This window comes from Polistes dominula, unplaced genomic scaffold (genome assembly GCF_049000335.1).
Source record: "Polistes dominula isolate Pdom_NZ unplaced genomic scaffold, Pdom_raw_medaka contig_77, whole genome shotgun sequence".
Lineage (NCBI taxonomy): Eukaryota > Metazoa > Arthropoda > Insecta > Hymenoptera > Vespidae > Polistes > Polistes dominula.
The window spans coordinates 5,148,578-5,169,443 of NW_028301152.1; the positions used below are offsets into that span (position 1 = coordinate 5,148,578).

General features: G+C 28.4%; 1 protein-coding gene across 2 annotated transcripts; it reads left to right on the plus strand.

Annotated features, from left to right (window-relative positions):
* Nucleotides 1–663: 663 nt before the first annotated feature.
* Nucleotides 664–20,742, plus strand: Clic (chloride intracellular channel protein 5). 2 transcript variants are annotated; one of them, XM_015316719.2, is made up of 4 exons: nt 664–904; nt 17,368–17,673; nt 18,302–18,628; nt 19,092–20,742. In XM_015316719.2, exons 1-4 carry the CDS (start codon nt 836–838, stop codon nt 19,170–19,172), a joined length of 783 nt encoding a protein of 260 aa, XP_015172205.1. In that variant the 5' UTR covers nt 664–835; the 3' UTR covers nt 19,173–20,742. The 2 variants fall into 2 exon arrangements, with proteins under 2 accessions (XP_015172205.1, XP_089034316.1); XM_089178190.1 differs by lacking the exon at nt 664–904 and adding an exon at nt 1,127–1,774.
* Nucleotides 20,743–20,866: the final 124 nt, after the last annotated feature.

Below are 20,866 nucleotides of genomic sequence, written 5' to 3' on the forward strand. Positions count from 1 at the left end.
ACATTTAAATGCTATATAATCATATAATTGAAATGAAATAAAATTATCAGAAAGATAATAAATTAAATAAAGAATTAAGAAACGAAAATGACTCCAAAATTTTCCAAATAAATCATCAAAGAAAAAGATAAAAAGAATTTGAAAAATATTTTGATAAAAAAATTCAAGAAACTCAAGCCTTAACCAACGACGTTTACGTTCGAATAAACGTTGACCGGTAGGTAGTAGGGATAAAAATGTAAGTATAGGTACATAGATACTAACTTGCGTGCAGTCTGACAACGTCGCATTCGCATCGCTGTTAGTCTACGTTCGGTGCAGTGCTGTCAGATCGTGGGTAAATCTTACCCTCTCCCTGTGCCACTGGGATTGCCCACAATGAAAGTTTTCCATGTCCGTGTGTTTGGGATGTCGAGGAAAGCCGAGTGTAACCGAAGTTGGCGGTTGGCCACGAAGTGGCACATTATGAAAGCGACTCGTGTCCATGTGTTCGGACGACACGAGTCGCTTTCATAGTGTGCCACTCCGGCGTGCCCGCTAACTTCGGTTACACTCGGCTTTCCTCGACATCCCAAACACACGGACATGGAAAACTTTCATTGTGTGCAATCCCAGTGGCACAGGGAGAGGGTAAGATTTACCCACGATCTGACAGCACTGGTTCGGTGGCGTCAGTATTCCGCGAGCTTCCATCGTGTGTACTTTGGAAGTAAGTTAGTTAGCAAGCAAGCAAGCGTACGGGATCTAAAAGATTTAGAGGTTGAAGAATACATCGCAAAGAAAAGAGCGAGATTATCGAGATTGTTAATATTCATAAAGAAGAGGAATCGAAAAAATGGCGGACGATGGGCACGAGAATGGCACCAGCAACGGGGACGTGCCTGAGATCGAGCTGATCATCAAGGTGAGTGTGTGTGTGTGTTCTGCGTACGTACACAACGCGCGTCTACTTTAGCGAAAGAAGGATAGAGGAGACAACTGCTTGGAACTCGAAGGAGCTTTTATAGAGGAAGAGAGATAGATAGTGTTATAGAGGGAGGGTGGTAACGGCAACGGCGACCGAAAGGGGTAGAGGGGTGAACAGGAGGGAAAAGGAGTTACTCCGCAGGCGATATGGGCGTGGAACGAAACGAACTCTTAGCTAGCTCAATCTCTAACAAACTTCCTGCCTATCATCTTCCTTATATCTTGTCTTCGTTTTTTTTTAAATTTAATTTTTTCTTCTTATTCCTTCTTCTTGACTTATATGCGTTACAAAGGAAATTGAAAAAACAAGTAATGTCAGAGGATAAGAAAACGATCTTCGGAGAATATGAGAAAGAGAGAGAGAGAGAGAGTGTGTGTGTGTGTGTATGTGTATGTGTAAAAAAGAAAGAGAGAGAGAGAGAAGAGAACGCGTCACTAGTCGAAAAGCATCCGGCAGTGGCGACTACTGCTATTGCCACTTCTATATTTTGTTATCGATGTGTCTTGTATATACATATGTATTTATGTAGTGTCCTCGTTCGAAGGAATGGTGGTGTGTTGTGTGGTTATGTGTTGATGCTCCAGTAATGATGATGGTGCTTTTATGGTGCCCTAGTGTTGTGTGTGTGTGTGTGTGTGTTGACCATTCGTTCTGACGCCAATGTCGACCACCCTGTCTCAGCTGTCTTTTGTTTTTACTTCGCCTCGCCGGACAGCAGCCAATTTTGGAGACTCTCGGGGTCGGCAAGGTTGCGTTGAGTGTCTAACGAAAATGGATCTAACATAAATTGTTCCAGCTATCGGAATGGTGGGAAAGATAATACAACATCTCTGTCTTCTTTTTCTTTTTATTTTTATCATTATGCACGAGAGTTTTCTCGTATGATATGTATTTGCATACACTTCGTAGAAAATTATTGTTGAAATAAATATAAATTTCAAACCAATAAACATATTTACAATATTTTGTAAAATTTTACGAGCTACGCTATTATCACGACGATCATGATTGTAATACATTTTTGTTTTTTTTTCTTTTAATTTTTATTTCTTTTTTACATCCTTTTTAATGTAATTCTCAAGATCCCAAGTAGCACAAAATATTGAAAAATATTGAATACATGTGTATTTAATATTAAAAAGACATTAAAAGAATAAAATGTCCGTGGTGAGAAAAACAATTTCAACTTGATTGTTGGATTTTACAGAAATAACTAATTATATGATTATATTATTATAATTCACATCTTAAGATTAATAATCGACTTATAAGTTTACAATGCATATCATACATTCATATACATAGTGTTCTTGATCATTTTCAAAGGTATCTCAATTCGTTATGACTGTTCTGTATGCGAAGTTTGTTTAAATTATCTTTGATTAGAGTTTCCCTCATTTTCTTTGGTAAACCATATCTTTTATCTAGTCTCATAGATAATAAATAATTTAAAAGATTTGTGATCTGTTAATCTGGGCACAACTAGTTTATCGGATTATCATAACCCACGTGAGGCTCACAAAACTATGTTCAATTAATACATTATTAATTAATCACGAGTATGTTACTTGAATGAAACAAACTTATAATAACATTGTATTCAATAGTGTTTATTTCAACTTTGATGTTATCTATTTTTATATTACAATTTTTAATAATTTCGTCCAATTATTATAGTCATTATGAAACATATTAGGTTGTTGTAGATAATAGCTGGTTAACAAATGTGTTAATTGTACCAATTAAATGAACCTAGCGCTGGAACGTAAATTATTCATTTAAGAATGAATATATGTTCATATAAACTTTTTTATTTAATATTATTTCAGACCATTTATTCCAAATTTATGCATGTACTTTCATTGTAAATCACCCTGTATGTTATCGAAATCTTTCGAATATTTGTACTTTTGTAAAAGTAATGATAAATGTAATTAGGAAATATTCCTAAAGTTGTTCTTCTTTCTATCGCAATTTCATCAGGAAAACACACATTTGATATTATTGATATTATAATTGCTAAGTTCGCGTTTCGTGTGAATTTTTATCACTTTGTTTTACTTCTTCAATAATCCTTGAAAGCTTATAACACTTAAGTAAAGACTTTTCAGACATAAATTATTATATGAACTTTCTTGACCTACTCGACCTCATTAACGCGAGGTAAAAGTTTGTTCCTGACCTTTCCAGACACCTTGTATTTGTATATGTATATATAAATGCATGCACCTATGAACGTATAATATAAGAACTGACGATAACGACAAAGCTGAACTGATGCGTCATTGGACTTCTCGTGTTGATTTTAAATGTGCGATCTTTGTTCTTCTCCCCTTTTATTCGCATATATTAACTCATGGTATAACGTTATCTCTTGTAATTTTATAATACGAATTTCCATTTTCACGTTTCAATTATTTTTTCTTACTTCCTAGTTCCGTGAGACGTTCTTCGTGTTACGATCAATGAACTTTTCCAAGTCATCTTTGTTTGTATTCATATTGCAAGTAACGGTGGAGAAAGGAAGATATGCATAAACAGATTTCTATATATTGTAACATATATATATATATATATATATATATATGTACAATCCTTTCATAACACGGTACTTTTAAAAGACTGTATAATACGATGTAAAAATTGGGGCATTCTTCTTATAACACAATTTAAGAATTGGGTTATCCTTCTTATAAAACAGTGTACAAATTGAGACATTTGTCCCATAAAATGGTTCAGAAATAGGACATTCTTCTTATAACACGATTCACAAGTGCAGACACAAACATTGTGACATCCTTTTTCTAAAACAATGCAAAAATTATACTAATTCTTTTATAATACAATCTTCGTATAAAATATCTTTATAAATTTAGGCAAATCACATATAATACAAATGTTTCTATAATACTATATATTTTTTTTTCATTTTTAATAAAATATGGAAAGAAATAACTGTGTTATAAGAGGATTATACTTATTATATTTATTATATTAATAATATGTTATATACTAACCATTGGAACCCATAGAATAATAATTTTGATTAATATCTAATCGATATCTCGTTTTGACTTTGACAAATTAATCATTTAATCGCATTATCAAGGCTAGTCTCTTATGTCATTTTTATGCATGTATTATGTATAATACGACCAATAATAGAGTATCAGACAATTTTATACCAATGCGAGAAGGTGAACCTTCTATCTACCTAACGTTATTATCCAATTTGCATAGAACACTTGTATAGATCGTTGTTATAAGTCGTTATATGTATCGAAGATATTACAAACGATCGTGCAAGCTATTCGGAGAAGCATACTTCTCAATATTCTTTTCTAAAAATAAATAAAGAAAATGAAATATTTACATTAATAGGAAGAATAATAAATTCATTAATTTGTCATTTTAATAATTATTAAGTTCTAGAATTTTTATCATAGAAAAAATTAGATTACATTTGTTTTATATCTTTTATTAATCTGTAAGCAAGTAAATAATGTAAGGAATTTCAACTTACGTTTTGAAAAACATTGTCTTATAATTTATTTACAAATTTTAGACTTATTAAGAGATATATAGAAAAATAAAATAAAGTATTTTATTGTATGAAAATAATTTATTTTTTATATGAAGACAATTTAAATTAATTGATTTTTTCCTTAATTATAGGAAAATACCAATAGTTTTGATTGGCATTATTTCGATAAATATTACGTTATCTATTGATTATTAGATTTCCAATGAATATTTCTTCTGTTATAATCATTTTTTTTATATGGTAGGATAAGATATGCGACATCAAAATCAACGATTAGGATAGCCTTTGATTGACTAAATAATATTCATCGTTATCGTAACTTTTTAACGAACTTAATCTATATTTTGGGTAATATAGATCGTTGTATTATAAAAATCATCGTTTGGCGATAAGAGATAATTGGAAGATCGGCGAATAAATTGTTTACCAAGTTGATAAAATCTTAAAGATAAAGTATAAATTCTTTTATTCCAAAAAATTTTTTAAACTACCAAAAAAAGTTATCAATGTAATCGATATTTGAATTAAGTTATGCAGTAAAGCTACCAATTTATCTGAAATTAAATAAATTCAATTTAACAATATTAATTAAAAACAAAAGAAGTTTCATTTATTTCTATATTTCTATTATTAGTTGGTTATATATTATTTTCTTTTATTATTTTGTAATTTGTTCACGTTGCTTATTTAACAATTAGTAATACAATTAATATTATTTAAGTTGTGGCGAACTCTTTGAAAAACAATGATGAGTATACTAGTAAAACATAAAGTATTTGTAGCTGTTATAATATTAGATTTAGATTTATTTAATATTAGATTTTCTAATTATAAATATTTATTTATCTACTTAAGTTTAATCTACTGTTGTTGAATGAAATATTCTTGAATTGAGTCTTATATATGTTCCACGTATAATATATTGTTTACTAAATTTTCGTGGAAGGTTTTTGTAAAGAGGGGGTAGAAAAAAAATTAAGAAAGACGTAGTATCTTTCGTAAATATCTGTGTGTATGTATAGAATATATTCTGCGCACGAACGGTTATCGAGTTATTTATGTTTATGTAACACACAAGCGGCATTTCACTTGCCTTCTCTGAGCTCGTGGGTTTTCCACTTAATACCACGATCGGAATTTCGTATTAAATAAACGTACGTAAGTAAGTAATTCGATAACTCGATTTCGTGAGTACCGAGTGTCACCCTGCTTTCTACGATATATGAATCTATGAATACACATATGTGTATATGTATATAACTATATAGAAGTAGGTAAACATTTCTTTCGTTCATTTCTAGCTTCTGCGTAAGTTGGTAATTTTCCACAGGAATAAAAACGACTGGGCCAAATTTGGAATGTTAATCATTAGATCTATCTCTCTAAATGATTTGTTTTGTCAATTATTATAATTATTACTTATTTTTAATACAACTTATCACTTACAATTCTTTTTATCACTTTTATTAAAATAATGATAATATTAATGATTGTTTCTGTAGTCTTTTTTTTCTTTATTTTATTTGTAAATAATAAATTTGTTTTTTGTCAAGAATAATTCTGATCACTATGATAAAGAAAAAAAATATATACATCGATCGTCGTCAAAGAAAAAGTTTAGTAAAAACATGTTAAGAAAAAAGATAAAAATATTAACACGTTGATTTCTGTGTAAGTAACCAATGACTTCAACACGACCAATAGTAAAAATACATAATTAGAGTAAATATCGATACTGATAAATTTTTAAATAATATCATTGTTTTTATAAGGGTTTGAAGAAAATAATGACATACAGAACATGCAAAAATAATTTTATAATTACAAGGAAAATAGATTTTTCAAGTTACTTGTTTGTATAACACTATTTAATTTACAATACAAGTAATCAATAAAAGCGCTACTGCTAATTTCCTGTAATATTTTATAATTTTTCACAGCGGTGAACTATAAGCAGACATTTGATCAAACAAATCAATTATAGATTTCCATAAATTATAATCTACTATCATTTTTGGACAGTTTGAAACAACTGATAATCACAAAAATGGTCTACAGTGCCTCGGGGGTTACCGGTGACCTTACTAAAAATAATATTGGGTTGTCCGGAAAGTTCGTGCCGATTTTGACGGAAGATTGAAACGCAACGCATTTAAGTTTTTTTTATTTTGTATATATTTATTAAATTATATATGTGCCATTCTGTTCCGCAATCTTTCTCCATCTTTAAGGATAACTCCAAAATTTCGGCCTTCCAGAACTTCTCAGGTTTTTTTAGTAAAACAACTTTATGCCACTTACCGAAAATTGACACGAACTTTCTGAACAACCCAATACATTAAACATAATTATACAATTCTTTTTATCTTTCGTAAACAAAATTTCAACAAAATATGCATCTTATAAAAAAAAATTTCATGAAGGCGCCATAGGTAAGTTACGCGAAATACACGTGGCAGTAAACGTGTTAATGAAATATTATTAGAATTAGAACAAAGTTCAATTTAATTACGTAAATGATCTAAAAAGATAAATAATTATCTATATACTATATCGTAATCCATTTTGATTAAAAGAATATATTTTTTTTTCTAATCGTTCAATTTTTTTTTCTTAATTAAAAAAGATATAAAATATATGTACGATGTAAATGTAACCTTTAGATTGAAATTTAACGAACATTATAAGAATCCATAGTTGATAATATCGAATATACAAAGAAAAAAGAAAAATAACGGGAGAACTAACTTTTGATAACGAAAGCCGATTTATCGTACCGAATGTCGGAGATAACGTTCTTCGTATAAGACGATATCGATTATATTGTATTCTCTCTCCTTTTTTTTTCTTCTTCTTATCTTATTTTATCCGTCTTGTATTTTCTTTTTTATTGTATGGTTAGTATTTACACGAGAATACATGTATGAAATACGTTTAGTCAGTTTATTTAACTGAAGTACATGTACCTCAGGTCATTGTCCTTCCTCTGGGATGAGAGGAATTATTAAAAAAGAAAAAAAAATACAGATACTTCCAGGTTCATATACCCAACTTTTGTATTCCTCGATTTAATTTTACATAAGAATCAAAACATTCACCTAGTTTCATACAAGAAAAAGCAGATATATGATATTCTTACGTTATTAAGTTTAACAATTATATTCGATTACTTTTTAACAAATTTAATATTTATTTATAAATTGATTATACATATCTGTTAATCTTGGAAATATTTGGTCTATCTTTCAGACAACTGTCGAATTCCTTGACGAAAAAAAAATAACAATTTTAATGTAATTAATTTAATATCTATCATACACGTATGACGATACACGAATTCTTATGTGAAATTAGTTTAAGTTAATTAATGTTACACTTGGGCACTTTTTGTTTTCCTCTAAAGATTCGTTAATGTGATACGATGAAAGCCGATCGAGACTCTCTCCTATCTAGATTGCTTTCTTTCGCCGTCTTTCCGAGGAAATGTCGCTTAAAATGGAATAGTTATTCTATCCAGAGCAAGATCAAACAGATACCAGATATATTAACGAACTTGCGATCGAAACTTTCGCCGATAAAATTGCCGTGGACCCAGATCCCGTGTCGACCAAACTAGTAATATCTCATTTATCTTTTCTTTTCTTTTCTTATTTTTATTAGTTTTCTTTTCAGTTTTTTTTTGTTTCTAAGGTTTTATTCCACCGAGAGGCCATATAACGAACCCGATTCGTATCACGTTTCATACGTGGAAATATTTATAATTACAATCTCCAGTTAGTTTCCTCATAGATTTCTGAAGAACAAAAAATGAGTATAAACAATGTAAACAATTTTTACCACGTTGCTTTAATATTTGTAAATTATAGATAATAATTATTATTTAATTTTCAAGTATTTTTGTCTATCGAATATATCAATCAAAATGTTTAAGAGTCACTGGAATATACTATAATATTTAACGGTATTTATATTATATAAGTGCATCAATTATTCATTCGATTTCTTGATATTAAATTAATTGAATCAAAATTGCCATATTTTCTTCAAGGAATTCAGTAGTTGCCTAAAAGATGGACCAAAGTAATCAAAAATATTTCGAAAAATAACAGATGCATAATAACTTTATAAATAAATATTACATTTTTTAAAAGACCGCCGTATTATTTCCTACACTTAATATATTTATATATATATATATATATATATGAAATATATAAACATAATAGAGATAAAAGAAAGGTACAGAATTATGAGACATTTATTCTAATAAAAAAAAAATGGTTAGAATAACGTACTTAGAATCGATAAAAGTATACGGTTTGTTTGGTACTTGTGCTTGGAATGATATTGACAAATACTATTTTTACAAATGATATCTAATTCGTTTACTACTTATCACAAAGTAGTTTTGACAACAAACCAGTAGATATCTACTTACAAACAACTATTTGTATATAATGTTCGTGATGATTCAATATTGCAAACAATACCGATATATACTTATATTTATTTATGATTATATTGTATGTATAATACATGTACAATAGTCGAACAACATTTTTACACAATCTAAACTTTCTTATAAAATCTTCTGTAAATCTGTAAATAGAATAATTAAATATTTAATCTTTTTGAAATATATTATAATCCATAGAGATTAAATCGGTGTACAATAAAACAACAAATATATAATTGAACATTTTTTTAAAGGCCTATTTCTTACTTCAAAAGGTTTTTTTTGTAATTAATTAATTAATTATTGTGTACCTTTTTAATTTTGTTGTTGTATAATATACTTACAAATTTACAGAGAATATTATAAGAAAAATTGAATATCTGTTAATGTGTTTGTGTTCACGTTATAGTTCAGTGGTTTACAGACGTATTCTTATCCCTGCACTGTCAATTTAAAACAATCAATATTTTGTTATAATACAATATTTCAAAATTCTTCTACACGGAGACATATTTTAAGATTATTAAATTTTTAAATTGATATAAATTTGATTGCAATAAAAGTATTTTATTACAAGAGAAGTAAACAGAAAAAAAAAATTAGTCTCACAAAATATGCACAATCATCTGAAAAGCATTATAAGACGCAAAGGAGCAACCAACCAAGTATTACTTACAAAAATAATCACTGTACTTGCATTATATCTTACGTAGATGCAAATACATGTGCCAGATCTCAATTTCTTATCATTCAAATAAAATTATGTTTCTCTAATTATAAAACGTTCTTTTGTACAAAATTTTATATCAAATTTAAACGTTAAATAAACTTAAAATATGTTTCTCTCACGTACAATATTAACCTATTAACTGCCAAATTATGTTTTGTTTCAGAAATATTTATATTTTTTTAAAAGTCTAAAATAAAGATTTTGGCTGGTTGCAAAAAAAAAATAAGAGACTATTTCTTTTATTATATGCGTTATCTTAAACATATAAAATAGCTATTATTATGCCATTTTTCTCATACAGTCCACATGAAACCGAATGGTGTACGTAAAATTCCAAAATCGCCAAATGGCGATCGTGGCAGCTAATGGGATAAGAATTAGGAAATATTATATTTACAAAAAAGGAATATTATTTTAAGTTAACAGTAGAAGCGGGAGTATACGAATAATTGTGAAACTAACTGTATGTATATTGTATAATATATACGTAGGATAAAACGGTGCGCGAAGCTCACTTCTCGATAATGATTAAACGTTAACCGGCTGACCTTGCGATCCGGAGGCGATCGTACAAAGTGTGTCAAATTGTACGATGGAACGGTGAAGACCGTAACGTGCACAAACGAGCGAAGAAGTCCTCGAGAGATTCTACCGTTAAACGATGAACTCCTTTGCCTTCCGCTTTCTTCGCCCGTCTTTCTCCAGTCTGCCGTGTAAACGCCAACCTGCCTGTTTTTCCTTTCTCTCTTTCGATATTCTCTCTATATAATTGCTGTTTCATACTATATTTGAATCGCGTACTTATTTTACAATTTTTTTTTTTTTAATGAAAATTTTACTACAAATAATCAATACTCTACTTTAATGAATAAGAAAAAATAATTCATTTTAATCGAATAAAATTTCGACTTTTTTCATTTATTTTTAGATAAAATCCATTCAAAGAAATTATTATAATAAAGTCATAAACTTTCTTAAAATACTAAAATTTGTTTAACTTAAATTTTTTGAAATTCGCTCACGCGAAACTCAGTTATCCGGAAAGTTTGTGTCGATTTTCGATAGATGGCATTATAGTTCTTTTGCTAAAAAAACCTGAAAAGTTCTAAAAGCACGAAATTTTTAAGTTATTATATTATTATATTTATTATTGTATTATTTTTGTAATTATATATATAGTTATATTTATTATGTAATAAATATATAACAAAAAATAAAACTTAAATAGGTTGCATTTCAATCTTCCGTCAAAATCGGCACGAACTTTCAGGACAACTCAATATTTTCTATCTTTAAATGTGGCCTAAGGTCCATGTGTGCCAAAAGATTTGACACCTCGAATATAGATTTTTAACGTTCAACTTAATTATCATTTAATTTATAAGAGAAAAAAGAAGAAAACGGAAGAAGACTTTGAAAGTTTAATAATATATTTTTTGAACAATAATTTTATTAAAAATAAAAAAGAAATATTTGATGTACGAGTGTGTACGTATTTTATCTCTGTTTCTAATTCGATTATATCTATGTTTTCCACGTGACAATTCACCTCCGGTACTCGATTATTATTATCCTCGTCAAATCAATAAACGAATTAATAAGAATTTGAAATTATATATTCCCCTTTTTTACTAGTTGACACGAAGGCGATTATTAAACTGCACTTATGAGCTTTTATGAACTTTTATTCGACCTTTGCATAGGGGAACGTTATCAATTGGTGAATTCGTTCAACTCATTGTGGAAATATGCGTGAACACACACGCATATACACATATATAATAGATGATTTATTATTACGATGTAATTGAACAAAATATAGTTACTCATAACAATATAAATAAGGGAATGACGTAAAAGAGACACGATATAGTACTTCGGGTTGATACTAAAACTTTTTATCATTTTATTCAGCAGTTTTACTTTGCGATTACACGACCAACGTGATAAGGTTTTACAGAATCAAAAAAGGTAAAGAATAATAAATCGATCGGAGAAAATAAAAGAGAAAACAATGTGTGTGTATGTGTGTGTGAGATTTTTAAATTTATCTTAACGTCATAAAAAACGTGCCCAGTCAAAAGTCATGAATGCTTATGGTTGGTGAATCATCTTCGTGAGATCATAATAAAAAGGAAAGAAGTAGATCAAGAGATCCTTACGTTGAATAAGGAAGTTGTCCTTCGCTCAGGAACAACGAGATTCTTTTTTCAACCTCGTCAAAGAAATTTTACTTAATCCTCTTTATATTGCTATACCACTTTGAAGTCGAACACTTGAGAATGCACTTTCATATGTACTATATATCTGTTATTTTTTAAATCTTATTTATTTTATTATTTGACAATTATTTATTAATTCATACATATATATACGAATTTTTCAATGTATTTTAAGCCTAAATTATATATTCAGTTTAATAATACTATATTATACCTATACTTGGTGTTCAAACTATAACATTACAAATCTTTTTACATAACACGGTAATTTTCGGATAGATTGTTCGAACAAAAATAAGATCATTTCAAAATAAAAGTACTATGATATTTATTGTTTTTAATTGAAGAAAAAATTTCAACATAATTTTAAAATTAACCCTAGTAGCCCAAAATATTGAAAAATACACATGTATTCAATATTTTTCAATATTTTGTGCTACTAGGGTAACTTTGTGATATTTTTTTTTTTTTTTTTTTTTTTTTTTTTAATAGAAACAAAATCTTTTTACAATGACAACATATTTTAACATAAAAATAAAACAAATAACTTTAACCTAAAAGATTGATTTATGAAGGATTAATTCTATTTTATATTTTTTATATCACGTTTCTCTCGGAACTTGTTTCATTCCAAACTTAGCATTTTAAATTTTCTTAAAAGTATACGTATAGGTTTATACATACTTATGCTTATTCGCATTAAATTTTGGTGTTTATTCAATTTCAGTGTAGGTCTTTGAAATAACGATTCAGGAATAAAATACACGTACTCGTTGTAACCTATACATATGTAATATAAAGGGTGTCCAAAAATCATTCTAAAAATCATAATATACGTATGATAATACTTAAGGATTTAGTTGGACTTCTAAGTCACCTAACTGGACTTCTATTTATGAGATCATGCAAAAGAATTAGTTTATAAGAATACGATAGAAACAGAAGATGAACTTTTTGAATGATTTAAATTGTATTTTCTATTATTCCCAATACAATAGGAAATTTTTATTTTATTAGTTTCTTATAACTATCAGAATAAGTCATAAATATCTTTGAAAGCCTATATCTTTTTTTATACAGCATTTTCGGACATAAATTTATATGAACTTTTTTAATTCATTTGACCTCAGTAATACGTAATATAATTTTGGTCCTAATCTTTTTGGACACCCTTTATATTATGTATATATCTATAAAACGTACGTAAGGTACGTTCGAAAAGTGCTCGAGTTGCGTTCTAAACGTTTTATTTCGAGACGTTGGAAGAAAATACTTACGTTCTACTCGAATATCATGCGAACGGAAACAGTTTCGTGTTTCTTTAACTATTATGTTTATGTGAACGGAAAAAATTAAATTTTCACGGACTCTCAGCATATATTTTTTTCCTCCCTAAGTAATTTGAAGGAAATATTTCTTTTTTCCTTTTATCCCTTTCTTGATTCATATTGATTTTAATTTAATTTTTAATAATTTTATTTTATTTTAATTTAATTTATTTTAAATTTGAGTTTCTTTTCTTTTTTAATTAATCTTTCTTTTTTTTTTTTTTTGGTTGGTCAATTGAGCTAGTATGAAAGTAAGATTTAAATACGTCTTTGCAATAATTATTTTTTTATTTTTATTTGATTTTTATTTGATTTTTGAATTATATATTATTTTTAATTTATTTTAATTTTCTGTTTCTTTATTTTTTTTTTTTTTAAATCTTTTTTTGTTTTTAGTTACTCAATTGAGTTAGGATGAATCATTTTGATTAAAAAAAATGGCACCTTACTACGTAATCAAAACTTAAAGGGTCAAATAATTATTGAAAATAATTTGTTATACTTTATTATCGTGTTCATTATTTTTTATAATATATTGGATTGTGTAAACAGTTTCTTCAGATTTTAATACAAATAATGAAACAACCTTCTTTTTATATTGGTATACAACCTTCTCCAAATATAATAAAACCATTTTGTGGTCCATGTTCAGTTTTTTATCGATATCATGACTGCTAATGTGCTAGTCTTGTATTGTGTGGTGCAATTTATTACATTAACATATAAAAATTATACACTTTTAGATACAAAATATAATAACACGCGCGCGCGTATATTTATTTACTTGATATAAAATATTAAACATTTACACAATAAAATATATTCGTATCATTTGTTATCATTTACTATTATTGAACTATAAAAAATTTCGGTAAAATTTATTGACCAACCCAATCTATATAAACGCACATGCATACAATCGTTTTACCATATCGCTGATCGCAGAAATTTCCGGCATTTGAATTGCCGAGCTTTCATAAGAGAGAAAGGAGATGGCGAGAAACGAACGAGGCGATAGATCACCGCCTCCTTGAAGATAGAAGATGTCGAAGACGTCTTCGTGACATTTTATCTACGATCGACGTTCTCTTAGCACGTGGTGTTTATGTTACAAAGAAATTTCAACGAACTATACAGGATTTCGAATTTCACCTTTTACCTGTTTTTCTCTCAATGTATTTCTTTTTATGTTTAAATACTAATACATTTTACCTAGTCAAATATGACGTCATAATAAAAATAAACCTGAATCATAGTCATAGTAGAATCACAAATACACAGAGAGATTTTAAATTATATACAGTAAGTCCCAGGATTTATTCGTACCTGCTCTTACTGTAAATGTGAAATAATTCATATTCGCTTGTAATGCAAAGCTTTAAAATTAGCTGTAAACATAAACCTGTTTTTTAGAATTATTCAAATTTAATTATTTTTTTAATTTTTTAAAATTCTACTATTTGTAGTCTAATTTTATTTTTCCTACATATACAAATCATCTATTTACTAAACGAATAATTGTTTTATAAATATTCAATATGAAACTGCTTTTTCATTCTCTTTTTGAACGGATTTGTATAGAATATAGAAATTAATTACACATACTTCAAGGCCCCAGAAAAAAATGATTCCCGTATTACCCGTTAATTGTAAATATGATAACAATAACAGTGATAAAAATAATAAATTAGTTTCTGCCCTTCATATACACGTGCATTGGTCCATTAAGAGTTAAAATAAATAATTTTCAAGATCCATCATTTTAAAGACTTTGGGGAAGTTCTTGTTTATTTTTTAATAATAAAATTATTGTATATTATTTAATTCCAGCTTTGCTTTTACTAAACATTTCATTTCCTTATATAGGAATTTATTTTGTGTACTAAGACTCATATAACCACATATCGTAACACCAAACTCGATTCACGGATTTTCCTTATCGTTATATGCACTTATAAGATAAAAGTATATATGTACAAGTAGTTGTGTATATATATACACATTTCTCTGTACAATAGATTAGGTCATTGCTCAAGATATGTATACATATATGTATATAGTATGTAGAGATAGCAATCGTTGCTCTTACCATATCGGGATGACATTATCTCCTTCACGACTGTTTCTTTCAACATCCATGAAGGTTTTTACCATCCTCGTGAATCAACCATGAAAATTTCGAAGAAATTTCCAAGGACTCATCTAACAAGTTTACATATTATAAACGTAATTGAAAAATTCAATATTATCGAATAAATCTTAAACATATTACTATAGCAACAATATATTCTGAATATCAAAATATTTAAATATTTTACAAATATTTTCAAAGAATTTATTTTTTTTTCTATTTTTTTTTTCTATATTTCTTAAAATTGATATTATTTGTGTTGAATTCTACGCTGTATTCTTTATTCTGCGTTTATATTACCATATCTACAAAATGCAATCGATACTTTTATGTATATAAATAATATCCGATATCTAGTGTGGGACACAGAGTGTTTTGTTCTATCGATGGGCGTTCCTTCTTAATCTTTGTTTTCTTTATCCCTAACAAAGGGCAGCTGCATCTAAGTGCTTAGCGACGAAATATTTTTCTTTTGTTCGATTATTCCTTTTCTACTGCTGATTGAGTAAAGACGTGCTTCTACCTTATCATATAAAATAAAAAGAAAATTGTGTTATAAGAAAGAGTATTTTTTAATATCCCCTATAACCCAATAATTTGATTAGTATTTTACTTACACAAATTGTTATAAATATTAAAATATTCAAATATTTGATATTTGATAAATACAATACAAACATGATTGTTGGGATTATGAAATGAAAAACTCAATGGTTTTAACAATGGATATTTTTTATTGCATATCTCATATGCATGTGGAAAATACACCAAACTATCTCTATTCTAATTTTCTTTTTTATAGACTGAAAAGATATAGAAAAGCTTCATCATATATGGATTTCTTTTTCTTCCTTGTCCACAATGCAAATAACAACGTTTATCTTAAAAATAAACAAACCATAAAGAAATTTTATCCAACACTCTAAACTTCAAAAAAAAAAAAAAAAAAGAAAGGGAATCACATAAAGAACTAAAGAAAGGAATAATTTTTTCTTCTTTTTTATATAATTATTTCAACTATGATTTTCTAAAGTTTCTTCTTTTATTTAATTAAAATTTCTATTATTTTTGATAAACGTTTTACTTTGAAATTGTTTAAAGGTCAAATATTATAATTCAACAAGTTTTTCATTCTTAAGCCTTCTTATTCGTAGAATTGAAAAAGAACCTTGACACTTCTCTTTCTTCGTGCAATTCGAAATCTTGACGAACAAGAATGGTGATGCGTCATCGAGCAAAAAGAAGCGAGCACATCGAGGAACGCATATACATATGAGAACGTAGTATCATCGTGTAACGGTGACATAAATCCCTCGAGTAAGAAACCTGGGACTGTATTATTGTAAAAGGAATACACAGTAGAATGAAGAGGTCAATTTTTTTTCGTTTTCTTTTTTTTCTTTTCGTTCTCACATTGATCTTCTAATTCTTTTTCAAAATGTTATTACAACACAACTATTTGAGCCGCTCATTTGCCAAATCTATTTAACTTCCAAAATTTTTAACCAAAAATACACAAAGTTATTTTCATCGTTTTATCATTTATTCTTCAACAAAGATAAAAATGGTTGCTATTTATTAGCCTAATGATTGAATAAATTGATTTTAAATATAAAATGTTAAAGTATTGCTATTGAGTGGTTTCATGGTAAAATTTAAAATTACTCTAATATAGTAAAGCTAATCGTTTTGTTCCGCGAACGGTTCAATTTTGCGAGTCAGAGATGCTACGGTATTTAAAGACGATCGTTGAGCTGTAAAATAGAATTGATATTGCAAGAGAAGATGAAACTGGCAAATTGTCAATTTTATTACATTTCTCCAGCTGATCATCATTTCTTTAGAATTTATGTTCCATATTTTATTCGTGAGAAAATAGTTGGTATTCTGCCAAAAGTTCTTTAATAAATCGATTAGATAATGAAAAAAGCATAGAATATTTCAAACAATTATAATATCAACAATTACATTGTATTTTTCTGTTCGTAGGCGTCAACGATCGATGGCCGTAGGAAAGGTGCATGTCTCTTCTGTCAAGAATACTTTATGGATTTGTACCTTCTCGCCGAGTTGAAGACAATCTCTTTGAAAGTGACGACTGTCGACATGCAGAAACCACCACCGGACTTTCGTACTAATTTCCAAGCAACTCCACCTCCGATCTTGATCGACAATGGTGACGCCATTTTGGAGAACGAGAAAATCGAACGACACATCATGAAGAATATACCCGGTGGACATAACCTTTTCGTTCAAGATAAAGAAGTTGCCACCCTAGTAGAGAATTTGTTTAGCGTAAGTTTTACTTATTTTATATTTCATTTCGAAATAATTGTTTATATTTAAACACGTTAAACACCGATCCTACATTGTTTACCCCTCTTCCGTTCACGCTGCAATATTCCCTCATCTGGAAAGATACGCAAATATTTAATATACAGTGAGTTACAAGAATATTCGTACTCCCCTTTGCTATCAACTCTAAATGATTTATATGCAAATTGTTATGTAAAGCTTCAAAATTCTTGTATTATATATAGAAATTTATTTTAATATTATTCAAATTTCAAATTGATCTAAATTTGATTGCAAAAGTACATTTTATTTTTATATATAATTGTTAAAAAATATAATTTTATTTAAATCATAAGTTATTAGTCTTGTATTACAAGAAAATATTCATTGTTTTAAATTGACAGTGGGAGTATGACTATTCTTGCTATTCACTATATATTCACTATATATATATATTAAATAAAAAATATTTTTTTTTATAAGCTTCAAAAACAATTTAATTTTTAATATAAGAATATAATACTATAAATCTTATATAATCAGTTACTGGTAACTTACGTGGTGTTTAACGTGTTTTAATGATATGCTTATAGATCTCTAATAAAGTGACATGATAATATTTGAATAGAAATTGAAATTGCTACTGCTCAATGCAAAAGACAAGGATAAAGATCCGAAGTCATCCTCTTTGATGGCACACTTACGAAAGATCGACGAACACTTGGGTCGCAAGGGTACGCGCTTTCTCACGGGCGACACGATGTGCTGTTTCGATTGTGAACTCATGCCACGACTTCAACACATCAGGGTCGCTGGAAAGTACTTTGCCAATTTTGAAATCCCTGAAAGCCTGGTGCATCTTTGGAGATACATGCATCATATGTACAGGCTCGATGCTTTCTTACAAAGCTGTCCGGCAGATCAAGACATCATTAATCATTATAAACTTCAACAGGTAAAATATATACTTATCTGCGATATATTGGATTAACTGATAAATAGTATCACAAATTATCAAACTTTGTAGCAATGAAAAAACATTTTTATATGATTCAATTAAATAACTAAGGTGAAATTAAAGCTTTTAACTGGAGATAATGAGATAACTCGTCATAGTACTTTAAACTTGGTTAAAGTAAATTGAAACTTTCTTTTTATTGATGAAGAATATATATTTAGTATCTCTATTCTTTCACAATCGCGTGAAGTACAAATTGTTACTGTAAATATTTACTTTTTTATCACATAAAACATTTGTGCTTTAAATAAATTAGTTCCTCGTTTAAAAAATGAAGAATTTTAATTGTAAAAAGTCTTATTCAAATATATATTAATAGTATACACCTAATAATAAACTATAAAGCTCTTATATTTATTATCATTACGCTTCTCGCTATACTTTTATTATACTATTATAGAGTATGAAGATGAAGAAGCATGAAGAATTGGAAACACCAACGTTCACCACCAGCATCCCTATCGAGGTCAATGACGACTAGGCTGGACCTTCGTCGTCGAGTCTAGGATCTCTTTTTTCTTTTCCTTGGATTCGACACAATATAGTCGACATCAACAACTTCAACAACAACAAAATCAACAACACAATCCTAATACGATCGACCTATTGCAACAACGAATATCGATGTAAACGAAGATTCGATGGAATCATATTTCGATCCTAAAGAGAAATCATTCGTTAATCTCATTTAGGGAGAACATTCTATCGAAACTTCCAATCGTCTAAACTAAATCATTCGTGTTGACACAACTAAATCGATCGACGTAAGAAATATTTTGGAAAGCCTTTGCTACGTTTATATGGCTGAGCCAAATTCAGAGTAATTTAGCTTTTTTATTATCGCGATACTATAAAAAAGAAAAATAGAAAAAAAAAACTAAGAAAGTCCAAGATTGATTTTTTATTTAAATTTACATGCACGTATGTACATACATACAAATTATAAATCGATGTATCGTTTATTTCCCTTCCTCTTCGCTTATTTTTGTTTGATTTTAATATTACATACCAATCATGTATGTAAATGTTTTCAACAAAGCGCAACTTTTGTTACGTTTTGAATAAATCGGATTTATCATTAATCCAACATTTGTCGCGATTACTTCTACGTAATAATAAAAGGAAAAAGAGATATTGCGAATGAGGAAAACGAGTTTTTTCTTTGCCGAAGCACGATGAAAAAAGAAAAAGTAAACAAAAATATACGAAGAACACAGAAGAAACGTGTGCATTACAAGAAGGAACGATTTTCATTGAAGTATTTAAATTATGTACTTATAAATTGAAAGTCTTACATCGGACTTTTAAGTAACATTTTTATGGAGAACACTTCTTCATCGTGTCTACATATTTTTTTTTTTACCAGTTCGAATAATAACGTCTAGTCTTAATTCATCCGAAGCTCGAATTTTGTAAAACTAATCTTCACATAATTTGAAAATATTAGACAATTGTATTGCGTTACTCAAAATGCTTTATTAGCTTTTTTTAGGATTTTCCAATTATGTTAGAGTAATTCAAGATTCTGATCAACATAGAAACATAATAATAAAAGGGTATAAGATATTTGTCGTGTAGTACAAAGAAGAATGTACATACATTCATATAAATATAAAATATCTTGACTAGCTCTCGACATTGCACGGTGCATACGTTTCTTCCGAGTTCTTCGGCACGCGAAATACCTTGTTACGTTTGCATTTTCTTTATCCACTGAGACGAGCGTACGTAAGCGAGAAGATCATAAGGGTCCGATAAAAGCAAAGTACAACGATTTCTCCGTTCAGAAAAATAATAGCGGTATTCATCATACCTAAACGCGATTTCTGCTGATCTTTCACGTGCTCACAATGTTCGCGAATTAATCGTCAACATGTATTATTAATAATAATATTATTATTGGAAGATGGCAAAATAATCGCTTTATTGAATAAAAACTAAACGAAGTGAATACGCGAATAAACGTCTAGTTGGATATTTTGTAATAGCGATTTTTATTTTTATTATTATTAATATTAATATTTCATTAAAATAACAGTATATTATGATTATATTAATTATTTTATTATTACTATATTATTATTGCGATAATTATTATTATAGTTATCATTATTCTTTTGACTTTATATTTGTAAAAGTGAATATATATATATATTAGTGTTTCCAGAAAGTTAA